Source organism: Nothobranchius furzeri, chromosome 9, assembly GCF_043380555.1.
Source record: "Nothobranchius furzeri strain GRZ-AD chromosome 9, NfurGRZ-RIMD1, whole genome shotgun sequence".
NCBI lineage: Eukaryota > Metazoa > Chordata > Actinopteri > Cyprinodontiformes > Nothobranchiidae > Nothobranchius > Nothobranchius furzeri.
Window position 1 is genome coordinate 40307330 of NC_091749.1, and position 17149 is coordinate 40324478.

A 17149-nucleotide genomic window follows, 5' to 3' on the forward strand; every position below is an offset into this window, starting at 1 on the left:
TCGCGGAGTACAGACGCTTCCTCGTCTGCCTCGCCTCTGTCAGTGCGCCCCAGGGCAGCTGTGGCTACATCGTCGCTCATCCCCACCAGTGTGTGAATGTGTGTGTGAATGGATGAATGATACACTGTAGTGTAAAGCGCTTTGGAGTCCTTACTCTGAGAGGCGCTATACAAGTGCGGGTCATTTATCATTTCTTCTGAAAAACCCTATTTTTACTAACCATGGATTTGATGAATTGGTCAATCAATGCGATTGATAAGATTTTTTTCAACAATGTGAATGGAGCAGGGGGCTCCCACATGTCCACAGGGGACACACCCGGTGGGATATATGCTGTATTCCTGAAAGGAGTGGAAGATCATTTGCCTCAGCCAACTGTCCATTGAGGATATTGAAGACGTGTGGATACTCGGCTTGATGATCACTGGATTTCTCCTGATTGGAGTGGGAGGATATCTGGTTTTCCGGAAATTTTTGGAGGGCGACCCGCACCCACGGAAAGCACCGTCCGTGTGGAGATTTCTCAGACTGGGATGTTGCTCGAGGTGAATCGTAGGCTGGACAATGTTCTAGCTGCGATACCGGTATTAGTGCGCAAAATGGATGTCATCTCGGAGAGTCATCAGACGGTATGGACAGGTTTAAAAACCCAAAATTGGCTTCACTGAAGGACTGAAAGGATCGGTTTAAAGACTGAAGGCAGAGAGGAAAATTATCTCAGCCTGACCCGAACAAATTCTTGTTATCTGAATCTGACGCCCTGGTAGCCTTGAGCGGCAAGCACCAAACCCCCACGAAGGAATGCAGACAGATGCTGTGAAAACCCTGACCTCCCCCCCCCCGCCTTCGGATTGGTGGACTTCAGCCTGGCGAGGTCATCAGTCTGCAGGAGTCAATGTGCTCTTCCCTTCTCCCAAGATCTCCCTCCCACCTGTGACTGTACAGTAGATGAGCGCCGTAGATGGCTGCTCTCGCTGGGGGAAACAGGATCCCAGCCCCCCGCCTGCCTTCCTATTGGAACATATGTTACCGTAAATCCTCTAATACAGGCCGGTATTCAATTAAAGGCCGGGTCTCCAATTGTGGCCGGTGTCAGAGTTAGTTTAGGTAAATAATGGCCGGTCTCTTATTGTGGCCGGGTGGAATGTAGTAACAAGCAAGTATGAGCGTCCCGGTGGCAGGGTTATAGTCCCCAAATCAACCAGCAGGAGGCAGTAGACGTTCACGCAGACCTTTATTAAGCTTTTTCTTCAACGCTTTGTAACGCTACAGACACGATCCTCTATCACGCTCCTACCACACAGAGTCACGGTGTCAGTTAACCATGCTAATTCAACCCGCTCCACAGAACACACATCACCTTCCCTGTGGCTTACATAACACTCACACAACACGCAAATCAGCACATAGGAACTAGCAGAATGATAGGAAACACATATGACACAATACCCAGAATGCACCTGGCTTACAACCCCAGCCAGGTCATTACACTATCAAGTTCAAAGAGAACGTGCTGATTATGCTGCAGAACACTCTGGAGAGCAGCAGTAGGGGGTGTATGAACTAGTCAACTTCACTATAGTGACTTTTTATGCCTGTCGTCGACTAGTCGCTGTCACGTGATAATGACCGGCAAGATGCAGCCCTCGGAAAAGACAGCAGCCTGCTGTCAGCAGGTGACAAGCTCCTGCGCTCAGGGGGTGGGGGTGGGGGGGGGGGGCAACGCGCTGTGCCAGACCGTAGGCACTGACACGCGATCGTTCATGTCGGTTCATTTCCTTTAATGTTTTCTGTCTTTTATTTGCGCCTGATGTGTATCGCTGCTGTGGAGCGGGGCGCATCAACTTGTCCCTGATGCGGCCGGCAAGCAGGGAGCGCTCCGCTGTTTTCGCGGTCGGTAGATCTGCCTCCTGAGCACGGCCACAGTAACAATCAGGTGTCGCCACCTCAAAAACTAATTTAACACGCGATCGTTCATGTCAGTTCATTTCCTTTAATGTTTTCTGTCTTTTATTTGCGCCTGATGCGTTTGCTGCATGCTGTGGAGCGGGGCGCTGCGCGCATCACCTTGTCCTCCGACGCACTGATCACTGATACGGCCGACAAACAGCGAGCACTCCGCTGTTTTTGCGGTCGGTAGATCTTTTAGAACTGCAGTTCAAAGGTAACTCATGAGGTGAATATATATGAACCCAGGTAGCAGTTTTTCTTTAGGATTGAGAGGAGATGCAGGAAGATAATAAACAGGCAGGACAGAAAAATAGTCAAAATAAAAACAAGTTAGTTTTTGTACCTGCTGTTGCAACAAACAGACACCATTGAAGGTCATCAGAAGTGAGGAACAGAAAATGAAATAATTATTTTAATGTTTAGAGCAGCAGGAACTCCGAGAGGCTGCAGGCGCATCAGTGAGTTTGCGGCCGCTGCGCAGGGGGAGGGGGGAGAGGGCTAAAGCAGGGGGAGGGGGGAGAGGGCTAAAGCAGGGGGAGGGGGGAGATGGCTGAAGCAGAAACTACCGTTGTTAAAAGAAATGTGTTTAACTTTGAAAATGTGGGCGCAATTTTAATTGTCAAAAACTCCAATGAACATTAGTTCATTTTGCTCAAATGGAAATAGAGGCCTGCCTCTAATACTGGCCCTCCTTCCAATAAAGGCCTGGAGCTTGATGAGCTTGAGTCAAATAGAGGCCCGGGCCTGTATTAGAGGATTTACGGTATGTTGTGTTGTCTGAAGTCTGTTGCTTATTTGTTGAGGTGTTTTTTTGCAGAGCAAAGCTACCCTCCTGGTGGGAGGGTAACTGTGAAGTGCCTTTTTTCCCTCCACTTGAACCAATCCTCATGTAACCCTCTTATCTCTATTAAGGTAGCGCGACTCGGGTTGCGAATGACCACAGTCACCAATTCTGGTCATGTGTCTTGCCCATGTATGTCTGATCTCTGAATTGTGTGTACTGAAACTCTAATTTCCCTCTGGGATTAATAAAGTATTGATTGATTGATATATACATACATATATACATATACATACATATATATATGCATATATATATATATATATATACATACAAATATATATACATACATATATATATATACATACATATATACGTATATATACATACATATACATATATATACATACATATACATATATATACATACATATATATATATATATATATATATATATATATATATATATATATATACATATATATATACATATACATATATATACATACATATATATGTATATATACATACATATATACATACACACATATATATATATATATATATATATATATATATATATATATATGTAAAGGTGTTACTTACGACACACTAATCAGAAAAAAAATAACGTGCAAACAAATTTAACACTTAAGCCTGTGCGCCCCCCAATTGGGAGCCGAAAGATTTTAGCATCAACATTTATGCCCTATAAATCAATAAATATCATCAGCCTGCACATCTGGAAAAACTGCAGAGCCTGGACTACAAGACCATATAAATCTTTTTTACGTGTTTCAAACACAACTAAAAGTTACAATTATATGAGTCATGACAAATCGCTCTTCATGAAGAAAACAAAAGAAAAAGAAATCTACCTTTTTTACTATGTTTTCGAGCTGGTAGAAAGCAGACAGCAGGAACTTTATCCATATGAACTTTAGTATTAGCCTGGCAAGCTAGACTAAAATCGTCGTCGTCTTCCTCCGCTTATCCGGGTCCGGGTCGCGGGGGCAGCATCCCAATTAGGGAGCTCCAGACCGTCCTCTCCCAGGCCACCTCCACCAGCTCCTCCGGCAGGACCCCAAGGTGTTCCCGGACCAGATTGGAGATGTAACCTCTCCAACGTGTCCTGGGTCGACCCGGGGGCCTCCTGCCGGCAGGACATGCCCGAAACACCTCCCCAGGGAGGCGTCTAGGAGGCATCCTGACCAATTCAATTCAATTCAATTCAAAAATACTTTATTAATCCCAGAGGGAAATTGATTAAGTCAGATTGACCAGATGCCCAAACCACCTCAACTGACTCCTTTCGATCTGGAGGAGCAGCGGTTCTACTCTGAGTCCCTCCCGAATGTCCGAGCTCCTCCCGAATGTCCGAGCTCCTCACCCTATCTCTAAGGCTGAGGCCGGCCACCCTACAGAGGAACCTCATTTCGGCCGCTTGTATCCGCAATCTCGTTCTTTCGGTCATTACCCAAAGCTCATGACCATAGGTGAGGATTGGGACGTAGATCGACCGGTAAATCGAGAGCCTGGCTTTCTGGCTCAGCTCCCTCTTCACCACGACAGATCGGCTCAGCGTCTGCATCACTGCAGACGCTGAACCAATCCGCCTGTCGATCTCCCGATCCCTCCTACCCTCACTCGTGAACAAGACCCCGAGATACTTAAACTCCTCCACTTGAGGTAGGACCTCTCCCCCGACCCGGAGTTGGCAAGCCACCCTTTTCCGGTCGAGAACCATGGTCTCAGATTTGGAGGTGCTGATCCTCATTCCAGCCGCTTCACACTTGGCCGTGAACCTACCCAGCAAGAGCTGAAGGTCAGAGCTGGATGAAGCTAGGAGGACCACATCATCCGCAAAAAGCAGAGATGAGATTCTCCTGCCACCAAACTCGACACACTCCACACCACGGCTGAGCCTAGAAATTCTGTCCATAAAGGTTATGAACAGAACCGGTGACAAAAGGCAACCCTGGTGGAGTCCAACCCTCACCGGGAACAGGTCCAACTTACTACGGCTATGCGGACCAAACTCACTCTCCTCTGGTAAAGGGACTGAATGGCCCTTAACAGAAAGCCACCCACCCCATACTCCTGGAGCGTCCCCCACAGGCTGCCTTTTAGTCAGGGAATGCTCCATTGGCAGCTCTCGGTCCTAGGGTGTGTTCTACCGTTGTCTTTCAAACGATCTCCGCATGCTACTGGACAATGACCAACGTGACATACTCACTCACTCACTCACTCACTCACTCACTCACTCAATCAATCCATTTTATTTGTAGAGCACCTTCCGCAACGTTATCAGAAGCCCAAGGTGCTGAACAGCATCATAAAAACATTCCCAGTACCTGGGCATAAGAGCTAGCCTGGCAAGCCAGACTAAATAAATGTATTATTTAGTCTGGCAACGCTCCATTGACAGCTCTCGGTTGTGGGGCGGGTTCTACAGTTGTCGTTCAAATGATCTCCGCATGCTACTGGACAATGAATGTGATATTCTCACCGTAACAGATATCGGTAAATGAGGCGGTCTCCAGTTGAAGAAGGAGAAAACACATAATTTTTTCTAAAAAGAAAAAAGCACTTAAATACATCTATCTGCTCCTGATTCTAATGGAGCCCAAGTTCTAATAGTCCAAAATTGATGTAAAAGCTGTTTCAAATGAGCTGTCGCCATCTTGTTTCACTCTGTTGCATCATCCCACCCACCAGACATATAGAGTGCTCTGATTAGCCCACAAAGCAGATAAAGCTCTGTGATTTGTTCACTAAGCAGATGGAGCACTATGATTGGCCCACCATTATGGACCAATCACAGCTCTTTATGTGTTTGAAACCCCTCTAGAGACCTGTGATTGGCCAGCCAGAATGCTGTTAGGGGCTGCAGAGGTTCCAGTGGAGCGTTCCTAGACCAAACTTTGCAAAGCAAGAATTTGGTCTAGTTCACTAGGCTACATAAGAGCAAAATAAAAACATAAAATCATAAAATAACAAGCAAGCAATATTACAAATACAGAGAGGTAATGGGAAGAGACTAATCAATTAAAAACAAATGGTGGACAAAATAAGATCAAGCATCCTGATCAAAAAGAAGTATTAAAAACCATAATGTCAGGGCAATTCAATGAACCCTAGCGCTGAAAAGTTATCAAATAGAAATGAGTCTTTAGACAAGATTTAAAGACTTGAAGGGACGGCGCCTGCCTAATGCTCAATGACAATTCATTCCACAGAGTTGGAGCCAAAACAGAAAATGCACGATAACCCCTCGATCGATATTTTCCACCAGATGTCCCTCCTCGGCTGAGTGAAGAGACCAAGATGGAACATACTTGTGCAAAAGTGCAGTAATTTAAGAGGGGGCAGGGCCTTATAAACAAAAGTTAAGATCTTAAATTTAGCTCGATATTGCACCGGGAGCCAGCTCAGATCATCCAGCACTGGAGTAATGTGATCTCGGCATCTAGTACTTGTCAGGAACCTAGCCACTGAGTTCTGTACAAATTGGAGCCATGCAACCATGCACTGGCCCAGACCGGCATATAAAGCATTACAGTAGTCCAGACGGAACAGGACAAAAGCATGCAACACAGACTCCAGATGAGCTCTGGACAGCAGAGGCCTGATCCTGGATAGTCGTTTCAGATAATAAAAAAACAGGACCTCACCACCGTATTTCCCTGAGTGTCAAGATTAAGTGAGGAGTCAATTTTTATCCACAAATTACTGACTATTTTCTTTTCATAGGGGGTCAATCACTCACTGCAATGTATGTCAGTCAATGAAGCAGTCCGCTATTGAAGAAGGTGAAAATACATCCTTTTTCTGAATAAAGGACTTAAATACATCTATCTGCTCCTGACTCTAAGAAAGCTTAAGCCCAAATAGTCCAAAATTGATGTAAAAGCCATTTTAAATTAACCAACGCCATCTTGTTCTACTATATTGCATCATCCCGCTCACCAAACGAATAGAGCGCCTTGATTTGCACACAAAGATGATAGAATGCTATGATTGGTTCACCAATGTAACCAGTCACAGCGCTCTATTGGTTTGAAACCCCGATTGAAAGCTGACAGGCCCGCCATAATGCTGCTAGGGGGGCGCCGAGGTTCCAATGGAGCGTTGCTAGACCAAACTTCGCAAAGCAAGAGTTTGGTCTAGTTCATTAAGCTACTTTATTACAGTTGGAGGGACAAGCATACACACAGCATTCATTGTGTAACCCTCAGCAGAACTTCCCCTGAACTCCACACTACACCTCTATATATATTAGCAATGCTCTGCTGCCACCTAGTGCTCACTTCAGTACACAAAATTTATAATTTTATGTTTATGTTTATTTATTTGGCAGATGCTTTTATCCAAAGTGACGAACAATTCTTAACTTGGACAGGTTGTGGTCTGTAGGGGAAACCGGAGAACCCGGAAGAAACCCACGCATGCATGAGGAGAACATGCAACTCCACGCAGAAAGGCCACAGCCGAGTTTCGAACCTGCAACCTTCTTGCTGCGAAGCAACAGTACTAACAACTGCACCACCATGCAGCCCCACCTCAACCCCAATGTTCCTTCATGTCCATTTACACTTCATCAATAATACATATTCTAATATTTACACATCCCAACAAATCCCACAGTGTTTACCTTTGTACTGAGACCTTGTGGTTACAGATATATACTTGTTAAAGTGCGGGTATGTCATCTATGCCTCGCTAAAATAAAAATAAAAATGCTTGGGTACAAATGGTCTTGAACAATTAAAATGCAATTAATCAAGTTTAATAAATTACAAAGGCTCTGATTAATTTGATCATTTTTTTAATCAAGTCCCATCCCTAATTTATATACAGTGGGGCAAAATAGTATTTAGTCAGCCACCGATTGTGCAAGTTCTCCCACTTAAAATGATGACAGAGGTCAGTAATTTACATCATAGGTACACTTCAACTGTGAGAGACAGAATGTGAAAAAAAATCCATGAATTCACATGGCAGGATTTTTAAAGAATTTATTTGTAAATCAGGGTGGAAAATAAGTATTTGGTCAATAACAAAAATTCAACTCAATTATTGTAACATAACCTTTGTTGGCAATAACAGAGGTCAAACGATTACTATAGGTCTTTACCAGGTTTGCACACACAGTAGCTGGTATTTTGGCCTATTCCTCCATGCAGATCTTCTCGAGAGCAGTGATGTTTTGGGGCTGTCGCCGAGCAACACGGACTTTCAACTCCCTCCACAGATTTTCTATGGGGTTGAGGTCTGGAGACTGCTAGGCCACTCCAGGACTTTCAAATGCTTCTTACGGAGCCACTCCTTTGTTGCCCGGGCGGTGTGTTTGGGATCATTGTCGTGTTGGAAGACCCAGCCACGTTTCATCTTCAAAGCTTTCACTGGTGGAAGGAGGTTTTGGCTCAGAATCTCACGATACATGGCCCCATTCATTCTGTCCTTAACACGGATCAGTCGTCCTGTCCCCTTAGCAGAAAAACAGCCCCAAAGCATGATGTTCCCACCCCCATGCTTCACAATAGGTATGGTGTTCTTGGGATGCAACTGAGTATTCTTCTTCCTCCAAACACGACGAGTTGAGTTTATACCAAAAAGTTCTACTTTGGTTTCATCTGACCACATGACATTCTCCCAATCCTCTGCTGTATCATCCATGTGCTCTCTGGCAAACTTCAGACGGGCCTGCACATGCACTGGCTTCAGCAGTGGAACACATCTGGCACTGCAGGATTTGATTCCCTGCCGTTGTAGTGTGTTACTGATGGTGACCTTTGTTACTGTGGTCCCAGCTCTCTGCAGGTCATTCACCAGGTCCCCCCGTGTGGTTCTGGGATTCTTGCTCACCGTTCTCATGATCATTTTGACCCCACGGGATGAGATCTTGCGTGGAGCCCCAGATCGAGGGAGATTATCTGTGGTCTTGTATGTCTTCCATTTTCTGATAATTGCTCCCACAGTTGATTTTTTTCACACCAAGCTGCTTGCCTATTGTAGATTCACTCTTCCCAGTCTGGTGCAGGTCTACAATTCTTTTCCTGGTGTCCTTCAAAAGCTCTTTGGTCTTGGCCATAGGGGAGTTTGGAGTCTGACTGTTTGAGGCTGTGGACAGGTGTCTTTTATACAGATAATGAGTTCAAACAGGTGCCATTAATACAGGTAACGAGTGGAGGACAGAAAAGCTTCTTAAAGAAGACATTACAGGTCTGTGAGAGCCAGAGATTTTCCTTGTTTGAAGTGACCAAATACTTATTTTCCACCCTGATTTACAAATAAATTCTTTAAAAATCCTGCCATGTGAATTCATGGATTTTTTTTCACATTCTGTCTCTCACAGTTGAAGTGTACCTATGATGTAAATTACTGACCTCTGTCATCATTTTAAGTGGGAGAACATGCACAATCGGTGGCTGACTAAATACTTTTTTGCCCCACTGTACAAGTAAAGTTCTTCTGAATACGTTTGTATTTCAGTTACATTTTTTAAATTACTTAAATTAAGTTACATAATTCTGACCTACTTGAACATAAAAGTTTACGATTGAGAATAATAATAATAATGGGAGACAGCTTGATTTTTTTTCTTACTTTTTACAGGATTTGGCTTTTTTTTAACAGTCAAAGATTATTTAAATAAACCTTTTACACTTAAATACAGCACCTATGAGGGAAACTATTGTGAAAATAAACAAATAGAGGATACCTTAAAGCTGTATCCCTGATCCACAAGGAACCTCTGCCTCTTCGTGGAGTAAGCCATCTCCTGGGTGTCCTGGGACACCAGAGAATAGAAGTAAGCGTTGTACTCCTCTGCTACCATTCCTACAAGATCAGACAGGGAGTGAGATCTGCTTTTTTATAAATGGTGCTGATTTTGATAATCAGACACGACACATAAAACATTTTAATGAACCTTTCTTTGCTCTTAAGACTCTTCCGAGTCGCTGGGCCTCCTGTCGGCGTGATCCACCGTGGGAAGAAATCTGTATCAGAACGTTGGCTTCTGGCAAGTCAAAAGAAGTGTCTCCAACCTGGTAACACATTCTGTTATTCAGCATTACTATTAAATTACTGTGACAAATTGTTTTAGATCAAATCAAATATGTCTGAAGCAAATGTTAAAAAAAAAATTATTTGCACCAGGATTATCCCTTTGGTAACTTGAGTGTCTAATTTTGAGAAATTATTTAAGTCAAGTTAAGTTTGTGAGATTAGCATGTTATTTGTAACTCAGTTGTCCTAGTAGGTTCAGATGAGGGCATAGATGACAAATCTTGGGACAGCTTCTTGCAAAACATCTTCATAAATAAAGATGTCCAGTTGTCTTCTCCTGAACTTACCATGCCCTGGATGAGAACATTCACCAGCAACTTCCAGCTAACAAAAATAACTCTGACATCCTCAGCAATTTATGCATAAGGTCTCTAAATTTATATTTAACAGAACCAGACTGACCAGCTGGATGGTAAAAAATAAATGAATAAAAATACACAATGCAGCAAAAAGCTGAATAAAGCTGGTGTCTCCACCAGAGGTACAAAGTAATAGTTACTGTAATTGAGTAGCTTTTTTGTTTATTTGTACTTTTCAGTCATTTTAAAAGTCTGTACTTTTACTTGAGTATGTTTTTATTTTATTTTTTAGTACTTCATTACTACGTTACATCATACCCGTTACAGAGTCAAAAAGGCTTAATAATAAATTTAAGATCTTGTGCTTTGCAGTGTTGGAACAGGAAGAGACACCTGCATGAGCAAAGCGTCTCACCTGTGGGGGGTGTGGGTGTACACTTTTTATAATGAGGGCATTAAACAGCCACACTTTTGCTGCAGTTTTGCTCAAAAACATCAGTTTAAACCCTGTGATGCACTCGCTGTTCCCCCCTCTCCCTCCCTCTCCTGTTGGTTGAAACCCACACCTCCATGCACTGATGTTACGGCAGTATACTGCTCGGTTTGGTAGCCAGACGAGGTTCCGCCTTTGAAATGTATTCCTCAAACTGTTCCGCACGGCAGCGGCAAAAGAATATTCAGCTCATTACCTTAGTTTAATTAGTAATTCAAACATTCAAACGATTCTAAAATAATGCAGTGTGTCCTGTGCGTGCGTGCGTGTGTGTGCCTGCATGCAAGCGAGTTGTGCGCTAGTGTTATGATTTTGCACTTAGGTCCTTATTCTGACAAAAAAGTAACCTTTACTTTGCGTACATTTTAATTACAATACTTTTTACTATTGGTTGAGTACAAATTTTGGCTAATACTGTTACTTGTACTAAAGAATTATCAAAGTGTTGGAACTCGTACTTAAGTAGGAAATTTTAGTAATTTCCACCTCTGGTCTCCACTTCCTTTGAAAACATTAAAAAAAACACACACATTAAACAACAACACAGAAGTCTGTTAGTTTTACTCTGCTGCTTGACTGATTTTCACATGTAGCCACAAATGTAAAGACCTACATTTTTACCCGTGTTATTTTAGAATGTTTTGTTATTTTGTGCAAAAACATCTGATTTCATGAAAACGTTGTGATCTGCTACAAAAGCAAGTTAGCATGCTTTATGTTTAATTTTTAATTTGACCTATCTGGCTTACCAAATGAAAATTGAAGGAGAATCCAGGATAACTCATAATTACAGCCCTGAAGTTGCAATCTAATCTTATAAAATAAAAATGTTAATAATAGAAATCAACTATTTCATTTCCAATTGTAGTTTTACTCTTTACCTTTACATTTAAAGAGAGGGAAAAATAAGTTATTTCTCTGAATTATTTCATAAAAATATGAAATTCTGATACTACAACAAAAAAAAAGAGTTGACTTGGTTTTTTTTTTACCAAAGAATTGATTTTTAAATGCAAATTACACAGAGAACAACTAACATTACTTAAGTAATTACTGGCCTTGTTAATTTTCTGAATAAATAAATCGTATTTAATATACATAATACATTTTCATCAACAGTATTGTTACTTTGGACAAATCTAAACCCAAGGTTACCTGCAAGTACGAACAAACATCAAAGCTTTAGTGCAGAACAAATCACTGTATAAGCATTAAGCACTAAATACATTAAAATCTATTTTGAAGGTGGGACAATTAGTGTAAATTAAATGATGGCTAGGCTTGTTAGGGTGTTAGAGAAGATGTTCCCGGACGAGATAAAGCTTCAAGAAAATTCTTAAGGATCAAAGGGCACCCCTCCTTCGCACTTGGAACGAAAAGTGCGAGTGTGTGTGTGCGAGAGACGGGTGAACACTTCACCTTGGAGATGAATATGGTGTTGATCTTTGGGTTGTGTTTGAAATTCTGCAAAATCTGCATACGCTCTCCCTGAGAGGTGGGGCCATAGATGTAAGGCCTTGCATAAAACAACAAAAGGTATCATTAAAAATTTCAGGAATACTTAATGCAACAATTTGAAAAACTTCTGTCGCTGAAAGCTCACTTGTTGAGCCGAACGGCGTACTCCTTCAAGGCAAACACGTTGTCGGCAAAGACGATGATCTTGTCGTTGCGCCGCTCGTGGAAGCGAATGAGGAACTGGCAAGCCCGGAACTTGTTGGGGTTCATTGTGTAAAGCAGAATGCGCTTTTTTGTTTTAATGGCCACATACTCTCTGTAAAACTCTGGAGACATGGGGCACCACACCTGAAACACACACACACACACACACACACACACACACACAGGGATCCACTTAATCAGCGCTGTACAAACTTTCAGAAGTAAAAACCAGATAATCAAAACTTAAGTATATCTACTAAACCCAACAGGACACACAGTAGCTGCTGTCAAAGCCTTAGTCTTGATTTTAAACAAGTTAATCCTTTCAGTGCTGCCGTATCTAGTCATCTATTCAAATATCAGTATAATCTCTTTGATCGTCCACTAGAGCCCTCGGATCTTTAGAGAATGCCCAAACAAAAGGACAGCTATATTTATTTTCTTGTATCTTGGTGAAACTTCACCTCTCATCTAAAATGATTCTCAAATAAAAATGATTCTTCAATCTTCAACTCTTACGATTGCTATGCCCTTGAACCTTGAGGTTTGGAAAAGTTTTAGCTTGTAAATATGGTTCAAAATAGACCCACATCCAAAGCATGTTGTCATATTAAAACAACTCCAAATTCCCGTAAACAATAGTTTTAAAACCTGTTAAAACATTTGCATTACACACACTTGTTTTAGCAGAATTGCCAAGAAATTTCCAGTCTAGGATGCAGCAGATATTTAAAGAACCTCTAATCATAATGATCTGAAAGTTTATTGAGGTGTTCTTGAATCTCATTTTGGTTTATCGGCTCACTGTTTAATTACTGCACATCAAAGCTCTGGTGACTAGCTTAATGTTTTAAAAGAATACCAGTTTTACTCCTAAAATCTTCCATTTATGTTCTAGTGTTACAGGACCTACCTCTGCACACTGAACTTTGGCAATATAACCATTGTTCTGCAGCTCCATCCAGTTGGCTTCATACAGCTTGGGCCCAATGAGGAAGTTGAGGTCCACAATCTTGTCATCTTCCCTGACCAGTGTGGCAGTAAGGCCCAGTTTGCAGTGGGCCTGGACAATGGTCAGAACACGTCGGAACATTTTTGCTGCAGACAAAAATAACATTATTAATTCACATTAAACACAAGGTCCACGTCCCATTGCATTCAAAATAAAAAAATAAACGGTTTTATTATCTGGATTTTGCCGAGAGCTCACCAGGGATGGTGTGCACCTCATCCAGGATCATAAGCCCCCACTCCTGGCCCCGCATCCACTCCATGACCTTTTCAGCCTCCCATGATCGCTTGGTGGTGTGACCCAGCATAGAGTAGGTGCTGATGGCCACCGAGCAGCCAATGGGCTTGTCCTTGGCGTCGGAGGTGAAGCGGCAGATCTGAGAGTCGTCGATGGTGGACCACATCTTGAACTGGGCCTTCCACTGCTCCACAGATACAGACGAGTTACCCAGCACCAGGCAGCGCTTACGCACGGTGCACGCCGCTGTCACGCCAACCAGAGACTTCCCAGCACCTTCAAATCAGAAACAAGAAATCAGTCATTTGTTTTCTTGCTGTTCTAACTTATAGTCTGCATTTTATCAATAAACGTTTTGTATTCTCCTGGCAGCTCTGGACTAGCTTTCCTACCACAGGGTAGCACAATGACTCCTGATCGGGCTCGCCCGTTTCCAAACATCTTGCGCAGACTCTTCTCCTGGTAGGGCCGCAGCACGGCAGTGGGCTTCAGGTCTATGTTGATGTCTGGGTTAACTGTGTCATTTCGGAAGTCATACTCCGCTAGGAGGGGGTACTCCAGCTGGATACAACGCTTCTGTAGCTCTTCAATCATCTCCTGCAGCAGATGAAGCACAGGGTGTTGATGGTCTTCCTATTATTTCTGTAAAAAAACAATAAATGTGGTACCTGTCGAACTTCAAAGGACACTGTCTGAGTCTCCTCCTCCTCCTCTTCATCCTTATCCATCTGTTCATAGTAGCTGAAGATGTCCTCAGGGACCTGCTGGTTTGAGGTCTGTCCATCAACAGGCTGCTGTGAGGTGGATGGGTCTCCTTTTTCTTGAACAAACTTAGAAATCTGGCCAAAAAAGAGAAATGTAATAGGAAAAATAAATATTTTACACTTTTTACGTAACGGGGGTTTAGTTTAAGAAAATGGGAGACGTTTCCCAAAAATCTACCAAATGTTTCATTTTATACACTAATTATTTCCTAAATACATCTCTAGAATAAAACATTCAACACAGTGACATTTTCATTCAGTTCTATTTTGAACTTCTGCAAACCCCTGTAAATTCAAATATCATCCATCCATTTTCTTTTGCGTATCCAGGGTCATGTCACGGAGGCAGCAGCCTAAGCAGGGAGGTTCAGACTTCCCTCTCCCCAGCCACTTGGGCCAGCTCCTCCAGGGGAATCCCATGGCATTCCCTGGCAAACTGAGAGACATAGTCCCTCAAGCATGTCCTGGGTCTTCCTTCAGGTCTCCTCCTAGTTGGACATGCCCGGAAAACCTCACCAGGGAGGCATCCAGGAGCTGGAGATCACGTTCTGATGAAGCCAACAGGACAACATCAACTGCAAAAAGCAGATATCTGATCCTTAGAACACCAAAATGGATTCCCTTATAACCTTGGCTACACCTACAAATCCTGTTCATAAAAGTTATGAGCAGAATCGCTGACAAAGGGCAGCCTTGGTGGTGCCCAACTCTCACCGGAAACGATCAAACTTATGGGCTATTCCCATCTGTATCGGGTCGGCCCGGGCCGGGTAGCCCCAGTTGGTCCCAGCCTGGCCCGGTTGATTTCAAACATCCTTGTCTTAAGCCCATGTGGGCTGATTCTACCCACCAATCAGAGGCTTGCTCTAATGGAAGGTGTGAATTTGCTGTCAGCAGTGGGTGTGTTGGCCCTGGTCGGCCTGAAGCAGACCCCCTCGAGAAGAGGGCTGAGAATGAGCCTTGGTTGGCCCGGAAAAATACCAGGCCACCCAGATATGTAAACAACCTACGCTACCCGGCCCGGGCCAACCCGGTACAGATGGGAATGGCCCATCTCTGTCTGCAATGTGGACCAAGCTCTGACACCAGTCATACAGGGACCTGACAGCCTGTATCACAAGGCCTGGTACCCATACTCCCAAAGTACCCCCCACAGGGCCCCCTGAGGGACAAAATCAAAAGCCTTCACCAAATTCACATTCACAAAGCACTGGTTTGGTAGACTGGTTGGGCGAATTCCTGCGCACCCTCCAGAACCTCCCTAAAGAACTGGTCCAGTGTTCCACGGCCAGGACAAAAACCACATTGCTTATCCTGAATCTGAGGTTCGACAATCCACCGGACCCTCCTTTCCAGAACCCCTGAAATAGACCTTACCAGGGAGGCTCATGAGTGTGATCACCCTGTAGTTGGAAAACGCCCTGCGGTCCCCCTTTTTAAACAGGGGGACCACCACCCCAGTCTGTGAATCCAGTGGAACTGCTCCCGAAGTCCACGAGATATTACAGAGCTGCGTCAACCAACAAATCCCCACAACATCCAGATCCTTAAGGAGTATGACATACTGCTGATTTGCTGTGGACAACTTCAGTAATAAGCTCAGGGTCTGCTCCATCTGCAGAGCGAAGACGACATTCACGGATCACGTTATCCTGCAGGAGACGCTGAATCACATCAGGGAAGGTGCTCTCTACAAAATACCTAGAAGAGGGAAAACACAAGTGAATAAAACCGCTGAAGAAATAAATGTTTTTGCAGAGAGAGACGAAAGACCTTTACCTATTGTGTTTGAGCACAAGCTTAACTTTCCCATAGCTCACAGTGCAAAGCTGAAAGAGGCAGAAAAATACAACAGATGAGCAAAAAAATAAACTGTTACTATAGGATCACATCCTGTCTATCTCTGACCTCAATGAACTTGATGATTCCATCAGGTACAGATGTTTTACTGAGCTTCTGCAGGTACTCTATAATATCAGTGGTCTGCAGCCCCACACTGACTGCTGCATATAAGGAGTATGCAGTCAGCTTGTACTCATGGATGTGGTTAGGCCTGCACACTGGCTCTGCAATAGCCACTAAGAAATCCTGGGCATACTTATATACTGGTGAGAACGCTTCCAGAAAGATGTGTCCATCTGGAGCCTGTAGAGAAGTGAGAACAAGATTTCACCTCTAAGAGATTACTGAGGTACAGCTGTGACTATAAGCAGCAATGACGCATCATACCACCCAGAGAGGACGGGAGTTGTGGTCATTCTTCAACTGCATCTGTGCGCGGTAGTCTTTGGCTCCATATTCATCCAGTTTTGTGCCAGATTCATCCACCTGCTTCCCTGCAGCAGCAGGTACAGCTTCCTGAGACTCCCCGACTGTCACCTCTTCATCGTCATCTTCCTCATAGTAGCGTCTTTTGAACTTCTTCTCTATAGCAGATCCACAAAACAATCATTAACATTACTAAAACATTTTAAAAATCAGTAGTTATGTTAAGATGCCATGGAATCAAAACTACATTTTGCTCAGACGTATTTGCGCTAGTATATTGCAGGTTAGCGTTCGGTGACTAGCTCCACGCAGATTAAAATGAAACGTTACCAACTTACCTCGATCTCCTTTATCTTTTTTACCCATTTTGAAAGGTTTACATGGGTAAAGTCTTAAAAATAGTCCCAAATGTATTTAGGTAAACACACAATACGTGTCTTTAAATGATATGAAGGAATAAACGATGTCTAGACTGTGCACTAAAGTGGAGCTCTGAATAACAAGCGTTTCCGTTCAAAAACTTTCAAAATAAAAGTTTTTATATTTCCGTTTTTGCCACAGAGACAGTGTACAGTTGATTATTACTTATATTTACGATAGTTTAATAC

General features: G+C 43.2%; 1 protein-coding gene across 1 annotated transcript in view; it reads right to left on the reverse strand.

Moving 5' to 3' along the window:
• The window catches only part of ercc3 (excision repair cross-complementation group 3), a 22572-nt gene extending 5522 nt beyond the window's left edge, over positions 1–17050 (reverse strand). Inside the window, exons 1-13 of the mRNA XM_015953422.3 lie at positions 16880–17050; positions 16503–16699; positions 16182–16418; positions 16053–16102; positions 15839–15974; positions 14178–14348; positions 13902–14106; positions 13471–13785; positions 13174–13358; positions 12202–12404; positions 12018–12114; positions 9667–9784; positions 9457–9575 (exon numbers count right to left, since the gene is read on the reverse strand). Of these exons, the coding sequence (XP_015808908.1) occupies positions 9457–9575; positions 9667–9784; positions 12018–12114; positions 12202–12404; positions 13174–13358; positions 13471–13785; positions 13902–14106; positions 14178–14348; positions 15839–15974; positions 16053–16102; positions 16182–16418; positions 16503–16699; positions 16880–16907 (2061 nt within the window). The 5' untranslated portion in view covers positions 16908–17050. The remainder of the gene's footprint in view (positions 1–9456; positions 9576–9666; positions 9785–12017; positions 12115–12201; positions 12405–13173; positions 13359–13470; positions 13786–13901; positions 14107–14177; positions 14349–15838; positions 15975–16052; positions 16103–16181; positions 16419–16502; positions 16700–16879) is intronic.
• Positions 17051–17149: the final 99 nt, after the last annotated feature.